The sequence below is a fragment of the Dermochelys coriacea genome, chromosome 24 (genome assembly GCF_009764565.3).
Source record: "Dermochelys coriacea isolate rDerCor1 chromosome 24, rDerCor1.pri.v4, whole genome shotgun sequence".
Taxonomy (NCBI): domain Eukaryota; kingdom Metazoa; phylum Chordata; order Testudines; family Dermochelyidae; genus Dermochelys; species Dermochelys coriacea.
Genome location: NC_050091.1, coordinates 3671759 through 3690607, shown reverse-complemented (window position 1 = coordinate 3690607; position 18849 = coordinate 3671759). Strand labels below are relative to the sequence as shown.

The 18849-nt window shown below is 61.0% G+C and overlaps 1 protein-coding gene across 1 annotated transcript in view; it reads left to right on the top strand.

Annotated features, from left to right (window-relative positions):
• The first annotated feature begins 3381 nt into the window (after positions 1-3381).
• NTRK1 (neurotrophic receptor tyrosine kinase 1) overlaps positions 3382-18849 on the top strand; it is a 29271-nt gene continuing 13803 nt past the window's right edge. Inside the window, exons 1-6 of the mRNA XM_038382847.2 lie at positions 3382-3584; positions 13106-13180; positions 13756-13827; positions 15949-16017; positions 16980-17134; positions 18215-18363. Of these exons, the coding sequence (XP_038238775.2) occupies positions 3382-3584; positions 13106-13180; positions 13756-13827; positions 15949-16017; positions 16980-17134; positions 18215-18363 (723 nt within the window). The remainder of the gene's footprint in view (positions 3585-13105; positions 13181-13755; positions 13828-15948; positions 16018-16979; positions 17135-18214; positions 18364-18849) is intronic.

The window sequence follows — 18849 nt, the reverse complement described above, 5'->3', positions numbered from 1 at the left end:
AGCTGCCATGCCTTGGAAGAGACATAAAACCCCTCCCCTGGCCCCCTGGGCATTGCATCCCAGCACTTTCTGCGGCACAGCGAGCCCGGTGTTTTGGGTAAATGCCAGTGTGAGGAGTTGACACTGTGATTCCCTTCAGTCCCCTCTACAGCACTGTCAGGATGCAGGGTCCTCCTCCACCTGCTGCCCTAAATGGCTGGGCAGCATTGCTGGGAGATGGTAATCAGCTGCCACCTTCCATGCCAGAGGGGGCTGCCCCTCAGTGGTGGATGGACTGATTTCTCTGTGCATTGCAAAGATGTCTAATCTCTGCCTCAACATGGGGCCTCCAGTAGACCCTGGTACCGAACCTGGTACCACAGTCCCTGGCGGCGCGCACCCAGGGCACCACGGCTCAGCGAGTGGAGAACTGCAGCAGAACTGCTGTCCGTGGATGGACCGAGCTGCCTGTCCCGTCCCATGAGGGGAAAGAACATGTGCCAGTAGCCAGGGTGCTGGAATGCCAGTTAGGAGACCCCCTCCTGCCTCAGTTTCCCAAGCTGTACAATGGGGGCAGTGATATGCAACCACTTCTGTGCAGGGCTGGGCTCTAGACCTGGCTTGCAGGGGGCCTTGAGCTCACCACTCAGAGATTTGACATTCCAAATGGCATGAGCGCAGGTGGGTGAAGGCAGCCGGTTCCCAAGCTTAGTAGCCGGTCGATAATTTGCAGAGGTGGGTTGGGGGTGCGACTGTGTGCTCAGCATGCTCAAGGCCCCTACTGTGTGGGCTGGGGAGGCCGGGACTCTCAGCGAAAGTCCCAGCTGGCTGCATTTCATCCCCTTAGAGATCAGTGACAGAGAAATTACCCATGAACCCGTATGGCCCTGCAGGAGCAGAGGGCTGGGATCTCATTGCCCTGGGGGAAAGGACAGGTAGGCCTACCCACTAGACTAGACCACCCTGCTTTCCCCAAGCTGGGCACAGAACCCAGGAGTCCTGATTCCTTCCTGTCTTTAGCCACCCACCGCTTACTCTTTGTAAGCACCGTCCCCTCTGCCGCAGGGGTGCCTCGCTTCCCCTTTCGGCTCGGTGTGGGGCTGCCCTGGGGTGGCTGGGAGCCTGGCTGGGAATCCTGGGCATTTCCATGACAGGGCAGGGGTGGGGGGAGTCAGCTCATGATCTTTGAACACTTGGGGGTGGCCACAGGGGGGGACCCTCAAATCCAGAGATGCTTTGAGGGAGGAAACGCCCAGTTTGGGTGACCTAACAGCCTTAACTCTGCCCCATGGCAGACCCTCTCCATCCCTTACTGGCATACCACGAATGAAGCCGCATGGGAATGACGCCTCTGGGGAGTACGAGGGGAGGCGGTGCTGCCTAGTGGCGACAGCAGTGGCCTGGTAGCGGGGAGACCTGCGTTCTATTCCCAGCTCTGGCCCGCTGGGTGACCTCCGTGCCTCAGTTTCCCCATCCGTAAAACGGCCTCCCTCCGTCGAGCACTTTGAGATCCACCAATGAGTCGTGCCAGGGCCGGTTATTAATGGGCGCGCTTTACTGGAATTCTCCCTCAGCGAGGGATTCATCTTTTTTTATCAGGCAATAACACGATCTGAGACGCAGGCGGGCCCTGCCCGCTTCCTCCCGCTCCCACTTCCAAGAAGGTGGGAAGGGCGGAGAGAGGCTCTCACAGGCTCCCGAAGGACGGGAGGGAGGAAGAGACGCACAGACCCGGGAGTCGCTTCTCTAAAATGCAGCCACTTCTGGTGCGCAGCCGGAAGACGCTGGGTGTGCGGGGCGGGGCGGGCTGCAAGGCCCCTCCTCAGCCCTGTTCCTTGAGTACCGGAGAAACCGCCCGCTGCCTGCGCCCCCGGCGGGCTGGGGATCAAGGGGAGGGATTTGCAGAAACCCCTTTTTCATCCAGGGGTCCCCAGGCTCGGCCATGCCTATGTGAAGTGAAGGGGGGAATCCAGAGTCTTTGTGTGGCGGTGTGATGGGGGGGAGCTGTAGGGAGGGGGTGTATGATTGTGCAGGGAGTGTGTGTGTGTGGGGGGGGCGTGTTCCAGGAGGGGCGTGTGTGTCATGTATGTGAAACTCGTGGATTGCATCTGTGTTGCGCAAGTTGTGGGTGGGGGGCTCGTGTTGTGAGTGGGGGGGGGATACAGGTGTGTGTTGGGGTGAGGGGACAGCCCCCCCCCGCCCCACGGGGGCCAGGGGGTTATGGGCCGTGTCGGGGTCACTGATCTCTAAGGCCGGAGGCGCTGCCAGCTGGGGCTTGTCTGTCAGCTGAGGAAAGGCTCCGGGGGGGGCCGTGACCCCCCTGAACCCCCTGGCTCTAGGGCAGGGCCAGGGCCTGGGGCTGAGCCCGACCCAGCACCAGGAGGGCAGGAGGGTCTCCGGGGTCGGGGCAGGCGCCCCACGCGTGTTAGCTGAGGACTTCCAGGGAACCTGACTCACGGGCCGCCTCCCGCGCCCACGGCGTGCCAGGTTCCTGGAAATCCCGCCCCACCCCGGCTGCAACGCAACGGGGGATCCTGGGGACCCAACCCGAGCCCCGGAGCCGCCTGCCCCACCACCGATGCCCCCTGCTATTCCAGGCCCAGGCTGCCACCCCCCTCTGCCATCACCCCTCAGCCCTGACCCGCTGCCCCTCCCCTGCTAGCCCAGCCCTGGGCTCCCCCCCAGCTCTGCCAGTGCCCCTCACTCCCGACCCGCAGCCTGCTGCTAGCCCAGCCCCGGGATCTCCCCTAGCTCAGCTGATACCCCTCAATACTGACCCTCAGCCCCCTCCCCCCCTGCTATCCCCTCCTGGGCTCCCCCTCTCTACAGCTCTGCCGGTGCCCCTCACTCCCGACCCGCAGCCTGCTGCTAGCCCAGCCCCGGGATCTCCCCTAGCTCAGCTGATACCCCTCAATACTGACCCTCAGCCCCCTCCCCCCCTGCTATCCCCTCCTGGGCTCCCCCTCTCTACAGCTCTGCCGGTGCCCCTCACTCCCGACCCGCAGCCCCTCCTAGCCCAGCCCTGGGATCCCCCCAGCTCTGCCGGTGCCCCTCACTCCCGACCCGCAGCCCCCCTTCCTCTCCCACCCTTGGCTGTCCGGCCGGGTTGCAGATCGGGCTGTTTGACGCTGGCTCCTGGCCGATCCCGTCTCTTCTGCGCCATCCCCCCTCTCCCCGGACCGGTGCCCCCCCCGGGGGGTTTGCAGGGCCAGCGCCGGGCTCCCTGGCCAGCCCTCAGCCTCCACCGCCCGGCGGCTCTCGGGGGGCGTGTTGGGGAGACGCAGGCTCCGCCCCGCCCAGCCCGGTCCTGCCTCGGCCTTTAAGCCGGGCGCCCCCCCCCCCGCACACACGCTCCCAGCCGCTGCCTGGCGAGGTGGGGAGCGAGAGGCGCTGGGCAGCGCGATGCCGGGTGCCCGCAGGATGCCCCCGGCTCCGGGCTGCTGCCCCGCCTGGCTGCTGCTGGCCTGGCTGCTCCTGGCCCTGGGCTGGGCGGCCCCCTGCCCCGGGGCGTGCAGGTGTTACGGGGCCACCTCGCTCCAGTGCCTGGAGCCCAGCCGCGTCCGCGGGCTGGGCGAGCTGGTGGGGACGGAGAACTTCACCGAAGTGTGAGTGGGGCGGGAGCGGGAGCTGGCAGCGCCCCCCCAGTGACCGCGGTGGGGAGGGGGCAGGAGCTGGCAGCGCCTCCCCCCCGAGTGGCAGGGTGGGGTGGTGGTGGTGGAAGATGCCAGCACCCCCCCGCCCCCGGTGACTGCGGTGGGGCCAGTGTGGGGGAGTCATAACTCGTGGGGGGCACCTTGGCAGGTGGATGTGGGGCATGCTGCTGTTGTGGAGGGGCGGGGAGGTGGTATCGGGGTCAGGGACCCAGGAGATCGGGGTGCGGGGAACAGGGATGTTTTTGGAGATGGGACATTAGGGGGGTGTTATGTGGGGGAGGCTCAGAGACGTAAAGGGTGGAGACCCCCAATCCAACCCCCAGGGCTCCCCCCAGCTGGCCATAAGTGGGTGCCCAGGGCTCTGAACTGTCTTGCTCCAGGCTGGGTGCTGGGGGGATGGATGGGCGACAGACCCCATGTGTAGCCTGTGCCAGCCCCAGCTAGGATCAGAGCAGACTGGGGAGACCCCACTCCCTGGGACCAGGTGGGAAACTGCTCTCCTTCTCAGGTACCCTAGCTGCACCCCTGTCCATCCCATGCAGGTTCAGGCCCCCCGTGCAGGGGTGCATTTAGAGCAGCCCCTGTGCTGAGGCATGGGGCAGCCAGCCCCACAGCCTGGCACAGCCCAGATGGGGGAGGGGAGCCAGGAGTGCTGTGGGTGGGTAGGACAATGCCCTGGCTGGCTCTGTGGGTGTGGCAATGGGGCTGTGATGCTGCCCCCTACACAGGCTGCCCCACAGAAGGGAGAAGCAGGGGCTGGGGAACAGGGGTCCAGCCCCGGCCCCAGGTGCTCTTTGCAGACCGTATGGGCATTACGGGGGGACAGGAGCCCAGCGTGGGCTTTGCATCGGGCTCTCCCTGCCCAGTTCGCTGGGGGTGGGGGGGGCAGGGGGAGCCCGATCCTCCCTCTGGTGCGGGATGCCACCGGCTCAGGCCAGCTGTGCTTTGTGCCCAATGATGCCTGGGGCCCTTGGCAAACAGAGTGTGGGGCAGAGGGCTGGGTAGGGGCAGGGTGAGCACCGGACACAGGTATTTCTGTGGGGAGCAGAGTGTTCTCAATTTTAGATCTGCCCCCGAAGTGCGGGATGGGGCTGGTTACTGCCCAGCTAGTCCGGCTGTTACAATATGGATCATCCCATGCCTACAGTCCCCCTTCTCCATGACACCACCTGGACCTTATTGGTTGCCCGCAAGCTACTTCCCCCCCACATTAGAGTCTCGCAAGACCCCTCCCCACCCCCATTTCCCTACAGGGGGGATCATGAGGAGAAGCTGCTCTCTGGGAGAAGTGTATTGGCTGTACTAGGTAGGGTGTAATGGGTTGGGTTTGTGTGTCTGTGTGTGTGTGGGGAGGGGGCTGGGAGCCAGGACTCCTGGGTCCTGTCCCTGGCTCTGGGAGGGGAGCAGGAACTAGTGGGTTGGGGGGGAGGGGCTGGAAGCCAGGACTCCTGGGTCCTGTCCCTGGCTCTGGAAGGGGAGCAGAGTCTGGTCACAGCAGGGCGCCGGGAGACCTGGGTTCCATTCCTGGCATGGGGAAGGAGTGGGGGCTGGGGGTTAGTGTAGACCACGGGGCAGCAGGACTCCTGGGTTCGGTTCCTGGCTCTGACCCTCCCTTGCTGTGTCATCTTGGGCTGCTCCCCTCCCCGCCCCACTGGTTCCTGCCTGTGAATGGGGCTGGCCCTGCCCTGCTGGGGCGATCCTTCCTGAGAGCGGCTGTGGCCTCCAGCTACTGACTGTCTCTGTGAGAAGCCCCTGCCACCCCTGGCTGATGCTGTAGCATGCATGGCCTGTCATCCTCTTTCCTCCCCCATGTCTGCTCCCCTCACCCCCATGGCAGGGTGGGGGCTGTGCTCCTGGGAGGGGCCCCCCGGCCCTGCATGAACAGGAGGCACTAGGCTTGATCCCCATCCGATGTAAATGGGTCTCGTTCCAGGGGAGTCAGCGGAGCCAGGGCCCCAGCCACAGTCAGTCCCTGCGACCTGCTGAGGATCAGGGCAGCTCTTGCTTTAGGCCTGTGCTGCTGTATCAGGCGGGATTCCCGGCTTTGGGGCCAATTGTTACTCGCCCCCAATCCCCTAGTGCACTGAGGAGCCAGGCGGTCAGACCCTCCCACGCTGGGCGTTTGCCGCAGGGCCCTGGAGGCAGCCCTGGGGCTCTGTCTACACTGGGCTCTGGCAGGCTTCAGTGGCTCTGCCGAGGCTGCTTCCAGTTTGTTCTGAGCAGCCTGGGATGAGGCGGGAGACAGAATTCCCTTGTGCTTAAAGCCCATGACTAGGCGCCAAAAGAGCCGGGTGGTGCTGGCAGTTCAACCACTGTGGGGCCTTGCAGAAGGTCCTGCCCTTCTCCTGCCTCAGTTTCCCAGTCTGTACAGTGGGAAGGATGCTGACCCTAGCTTGGGGGGCGGGCGCTGCTGGCGTGAATGGGTTAACCGTCTGCATTGGGTGCTGAAGGGCGGGTGTCAGAGGGTAGCTTTGTGGCAGGGAGTTGGACGGGGACCCGCCAAACTCACTGCGGCCCGGAGATGCTGGGACACAAGCTTTTTCCACAGTGCCGCATGGAGAACATGCGGGTTCATTTCCAGTTTGCTGGCCCAGCTGGAAATCAGGCCCTGGTATTCACCCTGCTTGTGCACATCCATGGGCGTTCGACCAATGCATCCATTTCCCCCGGGTGGCTCTGGCATCCTTCCCCACCCTAGCTGAGCTCCGTGCTCTACTGGACCTATCCAGCCCCCAGGAGAGCCGTGGACCCTGCGTTTATCTGCGCTTTGTCCAATCCTGCCACAGGGGGGCGTACATCAGCACAGCTTCTGGGGCAGACCCACGGGCGGCTGGTTGGGCCGTCCTGCTCCGAGTGCCAATGCCATGTGCCTGTGCATGGCTGGGGGTGGCTGGGGCAAGCCTGCATGGCTCCCGGGGGCTGTGGTGGGGGTTGAGAAACCTGGTTTGTGGAGCATCGTATAGTTTGCAGCCGCTGACCTCTGGGCTCAGTTCGTTGCATTTCCTTTGTGTTCCCCTTCACAAAGAGCCTGGCTGGAACCATGCAATGCAGCGGTCCTGGGGCCCTGTCGTGCCACTGGGGGTCAGTTTCAGGTGGGACTCCTGCCTGCAAATCCACACCCCGACATCCCCCCCCAGTTCTCGCTTGCCCTAGAAGGGTCCGGTCTCCCCCAGACGTTCCTGCTCCCAGCCCAGCTCCCACCCCCAGCGCTCCCAGGGTTCCGTCTGGCTCTGATCCTGGCCTGTGCTCCAGCCCTGCTCCTGCGTGGGGTGGAGGGCCCCAGCCCCCATCCTGCAAAGCACTTATGCGCCTGCTTCAATTTAAGCTCTTGGGAAGAAGCCCCATGGAAATCAAGTGGCCTGTCCCCATGCTGACAGCTAAGTGTGGCGCTGGACCTGAGCCAGAGCACTGGGCACTGCACGGAGGAGAGATTTACCCGCTGCTGGGGTGGGCAGCGGGTCCTGGCAGTGCCAGCGATGGGGCACTTTGGATGCCAGCTCAGTGAAGGTTTAGTGAGGAAAGGGCCAATCCGCTGTGGTGTGTGGTATGGGAGTGAGGCTAGAAAGGGGTGAGGGCGTGGAGTGGCATTTAAATTCTGATCACTGGGCCGTGGTCAGAATAGACCTTGATCCTTTTATGGGTCATTTATTGATCAGAAACAAATTCCCATCATAACAAACGCTAATTATTACGGCCATGCTAGGGGTACCTTAGCTAAGTGACTTAGGAACCTAAACCCCATTTTCAAAAGGCCTGGATCGTCAAAGCTATGTCTACACCTGTGGTTCTCAACCAGGGATATACGTACCCCTGGGGCTACACAGAGGTCTACCAGGGGGTACATCAACTCCTCTAGATCTTTGCCTAGTTTTACAACAGGCTACATAAAAAGCCCTAGCGAAGTCAGTACCAACGAACATTTCAGTCCATAGAGCAGTATAAACAAGTCACTGTCTGTATGAAATGTAAGTACAAGATTTATATTCCGATTGATTTATCTTACAATTACATGGTCAACATGAGAAAGTCAGCAATTTGTCAGTACCAATGAGATGTGACATTGTTGTGTTTTTATGTCTGATTTTGTAAGCAAGTCGCTTTTAAGTGAGGTGAGATCTGGGGGTACGCAGGACAAATCAGCCTCCTGAAAGGGGGACGGTTGTCTGAGGTTTTGAAAATGTTTCTCTGTTTCTTCACGAAAGATTTCCCCCCCCCCGGATCCCTGTACCAGGCTCCCTGGGTCATTAGTTTTCCGTCCCCCTCGGCTATACCAGGCCCTGGAGAGTGGAATGGGCCCAGCATGGGAGCTGGGCCCAGACCCCTTCCCCACAGGGCGATGCTTTTAGTTCAGCCCCCATCGGCTTGATTCGATCTCAGGGGCTGGAGTTAGCGGAGGAAAGAGGGGGCCTTTCTGAGGGCAGTGACCCGCAGCTGGGTCTCAGGGCTCATGTGAGACAGCCAGGAACCAGGCTGCAGCCCGCGGGGAGTGGCACTGCTTACTGGGCCGGCAGGACCATGAGATAGCTAGGGCAGCGATGACAGGATTTAGTGCAGCTTTTGCACCTGCTGGAGGGCGGGTCTCAGCCTCATTGATTGTTTAGATCAGAGCAAGGCCCAAAGGGCAAAAAACCCTCAGGTCTCCCGTTCTCTGGGTCTCCTCTTTCTTTCCCCTTCGCTGCTCCAGCCAGGGTTTGCAGCAGGGCCGTGTGTGGGGCTCGCCCGACGTTCAGCGACTCTGTGCAGGGAGCGGGGCGGGCAGCGATTTTTGTAACCATGCGACGTCACCTGACTCGGGGTGCAGGGGAAACACTTCGGTCGGGAAATGGAAATAACAAGCCAGTAACTAGAGTCACTCTTGAAGGTAAAGCTCCCCCGGGCGGGGAGTGGAATCCAGCCCCGGGAACAGCCTCCAGTGGCTTCCACCCATCAATCTCAAAGCACAGGAAAAGTTGTGACATGGCCCCCTATTTTACAGCTGGGGAAACTGAGGCACGGAGAGGTGAACACTCAGGAATAGGACCCAGGCATCCTGAGCCCCACACCAGCACCTCTGGCCCGCCCCGGTGGGAAGATGGCTGAGTGCCGAGGCCTGATAGCTCCGCGGCTGGGGACGGATGCCGGGAGCTTCGCGCAGGTCGCTGTGGAGATGGCAGTGCCGCAGGGCGATGACATAAAGCAGCAGGAGAGTGGGTGATAATGATGAAATAAGGCCCCTTGATGGCCAAAGGGAGCTGGGGCTGTAAATCAGGCCCAGCAGCTCTCAGCTCCTGCCGCTGTGGGGGAGGTGTGTGTGGGGCGGCGGGGGGGGAGGCCATTGCCCTGTGCTGATGACCCAGCAGCAGCCTGGCTGTAGGAGGCTGAATTTAGGGCTGGAGTGGCTGCGTGCTGGGGGCTCGGATGGGGGATGAGCTGAGGATGGGAGCTTAGTTCTCAGTGACACCCAGGCTCCCTAGGCTGCTCCGACAGCGTAAAGAGCCCTTAAAGGAAGGGGAAAACAGTCCCCTGGGAATCCGGCCCAGCACAAGTGGCCTCCCGGCCAGGGTGAACCTGGCATAAGGGCTCTGCATACCCCCCAGCCCCTGGCAGAGGGGGTGGATTGGGGCCATGGCTGCAGCGCACTGCACTCTGTGGGTATTCTCTGCCCCCCTGGGGCCATGAGGAGCAGAGTGAGAGTTAGAGCAGCCTAGAGGCTGCTCCGAGTGACTCCAGGGGCCTGGCAGGGCCCAGAATACGTGGTGCACAAAAGTGGGTCAAGCGCGAGTTTCCTGCTCTACCTGCTCCCTGAGGTTTGTAAATGTGAGTTGGAGGAGCCCAGGGCTGGGGTAGCAGGGGACTGCAGGTCGGGATCGAGAGGCACTGGCAGAGCTTGGCCCCTGCCCCATTACGCTGTGTCTAGCCGGTGCTCTCAGCCGCTCCCTGTGTTCCATGGATGTAGCATGTGTCAAGTAACACCAAGTGTCAGCCTGTGGGCCTGACCTGGAGCCCTGGAGTGGGGTTCATAAGGGGGACACAGCGCTGCCCCCTAGGCCAATCTGCCCATCCCCGAGACTGCCCTTCCTCTGGCACCTCTCTTAACAGGCACGCGTGTTTAGCCCCCACCCGCTCGGCGGGAACCTGTCGGTTCTCCCCTGTACCATCGGGAAGGGGTCCCGGCAGAGCGATGGGGGCTGAAGTCACCCCCCTGGGGGCAGTGGCGATTGCTGGTCTGTGCCCCTTCAATTTCCCGGGGGCTGGTGTGGGGCACAGATAGGCAGGAGGAATAATCTGTAGCCCTTGTGCTGATGTGGCAGTGCACTGGCTGGGGTCTGACTGTCTGTGCATGCGCCACTGCCCCCCTGCTGGCTAGAATCAGCACTGCTCCCCTGTGTGTCATTGTCTCTGTAATGCTAAGAGCTGAAGGGGATTCTCCTTCCGCTCAGACGTGGACTTCTGGGAGCCCAGCCCGCGCTGCAGGCATGATGTGCAGCTGGCTGGCTGGGATTTGCTGCAGTGTGCCAGCTACTGTTTGCCAGTGCTGCATGGCTGGCTGGTTGCTGGGCTCCCGTGCCCCCGGGTACAGTGCAGGGAAGCAGACTGCTGGAACAGGGGCTGACTGATCAAGGGGGATGGGATTGAAGGGGGTTCAGTGCCAGCGATAGGTGCTCTGGAGAGCGAACCCCTCTTTTCATCCTTGTAACACGGAGGCCCTGAACCCTGATCCAGGACATAGCTACGGCAATGGGCCCAGGGGATGGTGGGGGGCCCTGAGCCAACCTGACCTTGTTGCCGGTGCACATATGCTATGAGTTTGTGGAGGGGTCTCAGCTGCAATCAGATTCTCCAAACCAGGGAACATGACACGCCATGGAGTGGGGGATCCCTCCAGCATAGGGGATGAGCCCCATGGACAGAGGAAGAGGGAGGGGAGCTCTCCCTGCTTGTGGATACCCCGAGGCCTCTGGTACTGTTTTCCGTCCTCTTGACATGCTGAAGGGGGAGTTGTTTAGGGGACCCCAGGGATGGGGGGAACAGCTGGAAAAGCTGGGTTTGACCCCGAATCGCCCAAGATCATAAAGCACAGCAGGTGAGACATGTCTCACCATCCATCCCATGCCCCTACACCCATCCATCGCTGTCCTAGCTGGGGCCAGTGGGCTTAAAGGGACCCTGCCCCTAGGGATCCATTGCACTGTCCCATCTTCGTCACTCTCTGGGCGTCCCCCCTTCCCCTTCATCACTGGTGCAAGGGGCCCCGATCCTGCCAGGTGCTCCTGGGCCTGATTCGCCATCACCTATCAGGGTCACTGCAAGTGGGTGACGTGACCGTGTGAGGGGTGGGGCAGGGCCAGGTGCTGGGGGGATCTGGCAGGTTGGCCCAGGGGGACGGGGCTGGTTTTGATGGGGGTTTGTACCGGGGTCTCTACCTGCGGGCAGGATGCGGCTTGTGGGATCAGGGCTGGAGCTGGTGAAATGTGCTGTGGACTCTAACGGGGGGGGCGGGGTTCTGTATTGGGGCAGCCTGTGCTCTGAGCCCAATTGGACACTTGGCCATTAATTTCAACGGGGGAAGGATCGGGGCCTTAAGATGCATTGGAAACTCATCTCTTCCCCCCTCCTCCTGAATCAACCCTTTTTCCCCCCCTTCCCCCGATACCCCTAGAAATTGCTATGCCCCCCCTCCCGGGGTCACTAAGGTCAATGGTGTCTTTTAAGTTTGCCTCCTGCCTCAGTTGTCTCCAGCTGATTCCCACGGGGGCCGGGCCTTGCAGCTCCCATCTGGGTCACGGCTGCTGAGCCCCCTCTGAGGATCGGGCCCCATGGGGCTCCCCAGAAACAGCCACCCCCAAAATTCGGTCCTGAATACGAGTGGGAAGTGGGGAAGGGGCGGGGGAGGTCAAGGAGGTGCAGTAATAAAAGCAGCCTCCAGGGGGCTCCTGGAATTTGCTTAAGGGGATTGAGTGGAGGGGCCCAAGGCTGGAGCAGCTGGGGCGGGGGGCTGCAGATCGGGGTTGAGGGGCTATGGCAGAGCTGCAGGGGTCAGGGTTGAGGGGTGTCCTTAGCCCTGCGGGGGGGGGAAGGGAGGGGAGACCCAGGCTGGGCTAGCAGGGCGTTCTATGGACCAGGACTGCAGCATTGGCTAAGCTGAGCAGTGTCTGGCATCAGCCGGGACCCTCCGGCTCTGGCTTGCGTGAGCAGCCCGGGTCTGATCTCTGGCTGTCCCGCGGGAGCCGGTTTGGGGTTAATCAGAAGTGTGTCTGCTTCGGTCCAGCTGCCAGGCGCCATGGGTTGGCTGGTGCGTCCAGCCGCGCGTTGGACTCAGGAGACTGGGGCTCCAAGCCTGGTTCTGACCCTGCTCCCTGTGTGACCTGGGGCCGACTGTCCACAGAGCGCAGCATGAAAATCCTGCTGTACACCCCCAGCGGGGCAGGCTCCAAGCACTTCACCGTGTCTGAGCAGCATTGACCAGGGCAAGGGCCCTGATCTTGACTTGTATCATACAATCTGGCCTGAAGGGGAGCTGAGCCCTGGGAAATCAATCCCTGAGCATGGGCGCTGAGAGCACCTGTCTATCTGGCCTTTAATCGTGGCGTGCCTCAGTTTCCCCATCTATAAAGTGCAGCTAATGATCCTTCCCTGCCTGCAGATACATTCATTTCCCCCTTTTAATAACAATCCCTAGCTCTTTGCAAAGGAAGTCAGTGTCATTATCACCACTGTACAGGTGGGGAAACTGAGGCACAGAGGAGGGAAGTGACTTGCCCAAGGTCACCCGGGAGCAGAGCCGGAAACAGAACTGAAGTCTCTCGAGTCACAGTCCTGTGCACTATCCACTAGGCCATGCTGCCTCGAGGCCCTGGGGGCTGCAGTGAAAGCAGGGGGGCTGCGTAGGCCACTAGACAGGGTGCGCCCCAGAGTGAGGGCTCAGCGGCTCTTTGCAGCGGCGACTCCAGATGGGGCCGCCTGGCGCAGGAGTCCCTGAGATGTCGGCTTTCACTGTGCACCTACGGCTCCGTTGACAGCATCTCTTCCTGGCCCCCTCCCTTGGGCTCTCTGCCAACGCCACCCCACGGCCCTGGCAGCCCAGTGAGCCACAGCCCCATTGCCCTGGGGATAATGGCAAAGGGGGGATAGAGCTTTGGAGTGGGGTGGGATGGGGAAGAGGGATGAGACCCTCCAGCCGGCGCAACAGCCCCCTTGTTCTGAGCAGAAACTTGCTTTAAAAAGTCGTTTGCTTCCCTCGGAATTTGACAGCCTGCCCCACCTGAGCATCCCACGAACCCCCTGTCTCCCTTCCCATCGCCCCTTGCCTCCTAGACCAAGCACTAAAACCTCCCCCTTCCCCAATCTCTCAGCCCTGGCGCCCCCTCAGGACAGGGCAGGATTGGAGCCAGCTGATGCTCAACCCGGTGCGGGGAGAGATCCTGGCTTTGCGGGGCAGGGGGAAGGCCCTGGGGGACTGACGGGCCCCACGCCGGGTTGTGTCTCCCCTGCAGGGTTATCGAGAACCAGAAGGACATGACGAGCTTGACTCAGGCTGACACCAAGTCCCTGCGGGAGCTGAAGAACCTGTGAGTAGCCCCAGCCTTACACGTGCATGGGGGGGAGGTAGATGGGGGGCATGCAAAGGGTGTATAATGGGGGGCAAAAGCCCACTTCAACTGAGGGAACCCCTGGGATGGGGCTTAAGGTAGCTTTAACTCTCCCCTTTGCACTCCCCAGACTTTGGTGTCACATAGAGCAGCCTTCAGGTTGCTCTAACCTGTGCTGGGCTGCCTGGGGGAATCAGAGAACCTGGCAGGGGATGCCCGGCGGGGGTGGGGGGGCATATTCACACCCACACAGGGACAGTGCAGGCAAGGCATTGCGGGGAGTGGGAGTTGGGCTGCAGCTCAGAAGAAAAGCTACTGAGCCCTGTTCCCTTGAAGCTGGGTGCGTGGGCGCGCGCGCACGGACCCGAAACCCCGCGCACACAACAATTTGCACAGAAGCAATTTTTTGCACACTCAACCTGTCAAAAATTAGAGGGAACATTGCTGCTGGGCCAAGTTCAGCCCTGGCGTAACCATGCGGGCGCGAGGGTTGCTGTTGGCGTCGGCCCTCAGCACCTGGAAATTCGCGGTGTCTCTTTGCTCTTCCCTTCCAGCACCATCGCTGCCTCCGGGCTGCGGTACATCGCCACAGACGCTTTCCGCGCCAACCCCAAGCTGACCCATTTGTGAGTAGCGCCCCCTGCAGGGCCCTTGTTGCGTCGCTCCGTGCCACCCCATGGGGCCTGCTTTTTCCCCATTGAAGCGGGACTTTGTCTTTTCAGTGCAATGGGCAACCTATAGCTGTATTGAGATGAGGCCCTGATGCGCCCGGCGCTGTACATAGGTGTCCTGAAAGACAGTCCTCACACTGAAGTGCTTGCGGTTGAAAGAGATAAAAGGTGGGAGGAGAAACTGAGGCACAAAGAGAAGATCTGACTTGCCCAAGGTCACCCCAGCAGGCTAGTGGCAGAGCTGGGACTAGAACCCAGGTCTCAGAAATCTTGGATTGTGCCCTCCCGAATGGGCCAGGTCACCATGTTAGCCAGCCCCTGGCTTCACCAGCTGATACACATCTATCTATCTATCTATCCGTCCATCAGTTTCAGGCACCGGCTAACTCCTACCCCTGCTGGGTGGCTTTGTTTCCCCCTGCCTAGAGGCCAGGGGGATTGATTGGGCACAGCTGTCTCTCCGACTGAAATCGAAGTGAGCAGCAGAACTCGATCCCTCGGCAGCTGGGGCACGGGATGTGGGGAGCGGAGCCTTGGTGGAGGGGTGGGGGTGTGACATGGGCCGCAGGGCCTTGCTGCTGAGTGAGAAATCATCGATCTGAGCAGGAGGGAGGCCTGTTCCCAGCGCACCCCGTGGGAAAGCCGCACTGCCCCCAAGCGACTGCGTTGGGGCGGGAGTCCCTGTCCCCCGCCCATGTGCATGCAGCAACCCCCTGGCCTGCCCCCATTCCCAGGACAGGTGTCTCTCTTGCCTGCTCTCCAGGGATCGGCATCACTCCTCATCCCTCCATCCCTTCCCACCTCCCCCGGGAAGGCGTCCCCTCCCTCCGGGTGTTTATAGCTATTTTGATCCTGCCCTTGGATTGAAGGGGGTAGATCAATAACACGAGGCTGAGGCAGGGCGGGGGGTAGAATGGGGGTGTCGGCCGCAGTGCGGGGGGCTCCCCCCTGATCCCAAGGGGGTTAACTTGACGGGGAGGACGGACACGTTCTCTCCCCCAACACATGATGGAGGGGCCCTGATTCACCCTTCTCCACCCACCAGGCCCAGTTTTGGGGGACAGCAAATGCTTTGATCCTATAAGCACCTCTCAGGTGCCCCCAGATCCGAAAGGCAGCGCTTTCCATTCCCCAGTCAAAGTGACTGTGCCCAGTATAGGGGCCTGGGTTGACCAAAGTATTTAGGTGCTTAGGAATGCAGAGGGGCAACTTGGGGGGATTTACAAACAAGCCTAAGTGAGTTAGACACCTGAGTACCTTCTTCAAACATCTTTTTGGCCTGATAGCCACAAAATGCACCACAACGGGTAGGCAGCCGGTGAGCTGGGGCCGCTCACGGCCCGTCATGGTGCCCTGCCTTGTCTGCTGGTTTCCTTGTGCTCTGTCTCTCCCCACCACCCTCTCTCGTTTCTTATCAACTCTTTGAATCAGGCACCCTGTCTTCACTGTGTGTCTGTACAGCGCCTTGCGCCACGGGGCCCTGCTCCATGACTGGGGCTCTCCGGCGCTTCTACAGGCCCTGCCCTGAAGAGCTGACGATCTGGGCAGGGTGGCACCAGGGATGATCATTTGGACCAGTTGGGCTCAAAGGTAACCCAGGCAAATTAGGGCAGAGAGAAAGGGTGGGGACCTGCATTCAGCCTCTAACTCCCCGGGTGACCTTGGCCAAGGTCACTTAGTGTCTCTGGGCCTCAGTTTCCCTCCTGCCCTTGGGGGGGATAAATATCACCTCAATTGTGCGAAGCATAGCCACTGTGGTTATAGGGCCCTGTTGTAGGTGGGTAGGGCTGAGCCCCTGCCTGAGAGCCCGGAGGTTGTGGAATTGTCTCCGCCGAGGGCAGGGTGGGGGATATTTCTCACCAGGCTGGGGGAAGGGAATGGCCCAGTCAGGGTGGACGGGGTCTTTCCAACCTCCCATGAGCTGTCGTGCGCTCCGTGGGAGCTGGAGGGCGCTTTCCACTGGGCAGGCTTGGGCCAGTTCATCGCAGCCCGGGGAGGAGCGTGGCTTTCTCCACTTCACAGTGGGAGGGGGGCCCAGGACCACAGCTCAGTGGGGGTCTCTCTTCCTGCCGGCAGGAACCTCTCCTCCAACTACCTGCAGTCGCTCTCCTGGCGGACGTTCCACCCCCTGGCCCTGCAGGAACTGTAAGTAAACCCAGACGGGGCCTTTCCCCAAACTGTCGCCTGCCAGGGCAACACTCAGAGCCTGGTGCCCCAGGGTTGCTGCACCGGAATCACTCCGGATTGACACCAGCTGGAGGATCGAGCCCCTCCCCAAAGGTGGGGCCATTGTCATGGGTGGGCCAACCCCAGAAATGGTGTATGCAGGTACCACCTGCTAACAACTGCTCTGGATCTGTCCTTCCTTCCCCAAGCATAGGGACAGGGAGATCTGGGGGTGTCGGTGAGTTAGTGAATGCGCCGGGACTCTGTTCAACCCTCTGAATCCACAGACCTGTTTCTGTTTAAATGCCGGGGTGCTGCGCTCTTCTAAATCTGCTCCAGAACTCTGATAGAAACCTCTTTCCAGTTCAGTTCTAGACTCGTGTTCTAGGAGCAGGTTTCCATGTCTGGTCAAGAGCTCAACTAGAAACCCTTTCCTAATTCAGTCCTAGCCTGCTGTTCCAAGAGCCCATTTCCAGCTCGGTTCTAGACCTCTTCTAGGAACCTCTTTCCAGTTCAGTTCTGGACTCGTGTTCTAGGGGCCAGGTTCTAGATCTGCTCTAGAAGACCATGACCGAGCGGGTTCTATGTTAGGTGAAGGGAACGCTCTTGCCCCTTGAACCGTTCCACTCGTTCTAGACCAGGGAGTCTCTTCCTGGGTTTGACAGCCCTGTGTTGGCCCATTGGCTGAATGTTTTGAGGGTCCCTGCCTCTGCCGGCTCTGCCTGTTCTGGAGCCTAATGAGCTCAGTTCCCATTGTACCCTCTCGATCCCAGATTGCCTGGGACCAGTAGTCCAGGGATGGGGTCGGCTCAGGGGTGAGAGCTTTGTTGCCCCGCCAAAGTCCAGCAGGACCCAAATTTCCCCCAGCTCTGACACAGAGCCCTTAGCACCCCACTCCCTCATTCCACCTGACCAACCTCCTGTCCTTCTCCCCCGCCCAGGGTCCTCGTGGGGAACCCCTTCCTGTGCTCGTGTGGGATCCGCTGGCTGCAGCTGTGGCAGGGGAGCAGCCGGGCCGACTTGGGGAACCAGTCCCTGAGCTGCTGGCTGGAGAGAGAGGAAATCCCCCTGGAGGACCTACACATCAAGGGCTGCGGTAGGTCTCCTCCGGGAGAAATGGAGCAGGGTGGGGCTGGGTGTGTGAGCGGGGCAGGCTGCTGTGCAGGGGAACACGCAGCCTCTTGTGCCCTGGCTGTGCCCCATGCGCACCCCACTTGGGGTCTGCTGTGCCTCATGCTGATTCTGTACCATGTTTGCAGTAGGGTAAATCTGGAGACAATGGGGTGATACTGGGGCACAGGTGTGTGTGGGGGGCTGCAGGGTGTTTCCGTGGGGTGGTATTGGGAGGCAGCAGGACCTTCTCATGGGGTGGTACTGGGGGGGCAGCAGGGCGTTCCCATCGGGCAGTGCCGGGGGGCAGCAGGGCATTCCCCTGGGGCAGTACTGGGGGAGGCAGCAGGCAGAATCCACGTGGGTTCAGCATTGGCTTGGATGGGTGAACAGGGAGAGCAGAGAAAAAGGAAGCTGAAGGACAGTGGGGGAGGGCCTGGCTTAGGATCCGCCCCCCCACCAGACTCCTGGCATGGCTGAGACACCTGTGGGTGCTGTCTCCCCATGATGCCCAGTGATCAGAGGCACGGGCATCACAGCCAGGAGGTGTCTCAGCCCGTGTGGTGCCAGCTGACTCCGGCCGAGGATCCAACCTGCTCTCCCTTCTTGCCTGTCTAACTGCCTGCTGATGGTGCTTCTCCTCCCCACCCAGGGCCCTGATCTCGTCAGGGGTCCCAGAAGCGAGGGGAAATCAAACGACCTCCTGGGGTCATGGAGAGTGAGTCGAGTTTCCACAGAGACCAGGCCCCAGGGTTCCCTCTGGAGCCCACTGTGGTGCTTTGGGGTTTGTTAATTCAAGGCACCCCATGAAGCCCCTGAGCTTCGGCGCCCATGTGAGCACTGCATGGGCACCCCCACAGTGCGGGCTGAACCCACAGGGTTCTGTCCCAGCGGGTACCAGACTCAGTGACACCCGGGCTGGATTCTCCAAAGGTCTGGCTGGGATCGGTTCCTGGGTCCTTCCAGTCTCTGGCCGTTGGCTTTCCCTGGCCCCTCTCCCCCGCAAGGCAGCGCCTGGGGGTCAGAGCAGAGCCAATGTTTCGTTCTCCTCCCCTCTCTTTGGCAGACCCGCCAGAGATCTGGATTGAGTACCAGGGCGTGCCAGTGCAGCAGGGCGAGAGCGTGAACCTAACATGCCACTTCACGGGCGAGCCGCAGGCACACGGGCGCTGGATCGTCCCCGATGTGGGACCCGAGCCCCCCGTCATCACCAAGGCAAAGACAATACAGTCGCTATGGTTTGGAGCTCAGAGGGACAACGGCTGGCCCCAGGTCCCCACTGAGGCTGGTTGAAAACTTTCTGTCAAAACTGTCCATGGCCCAGGGAAAATTGTGATTTCCCCCCCCCCCATCTAAAATTTCCAATTCTAGGGAGAAAATTTAAAAAAGGAAAAAAAACCCCACATTTTTCAAGGAAGAAAGTTGCACTTAAAAAATGTCCACCACTCGTGGCCCCAGAGACCTGGGGCACCCTACGGAGACTCTTTGGGAGGCTTGAAGTTGAGCCCCATTTAAATTTAGCTCCCTGCTCGCCAGCTCTCTGTGTGTTGTCGGACAGAACTGCTCCTTCACTGCAGCAGCACGATCCAGTGGCTAGAAGCCACGTCCCCAGCAAACCAGTGCGGTGTAGTGGCAGGTACCTGGGCTGCAGAGCCTTGCACTGATTGACTTCTAATCTTGGCCCTGCCAGTGGACTATATG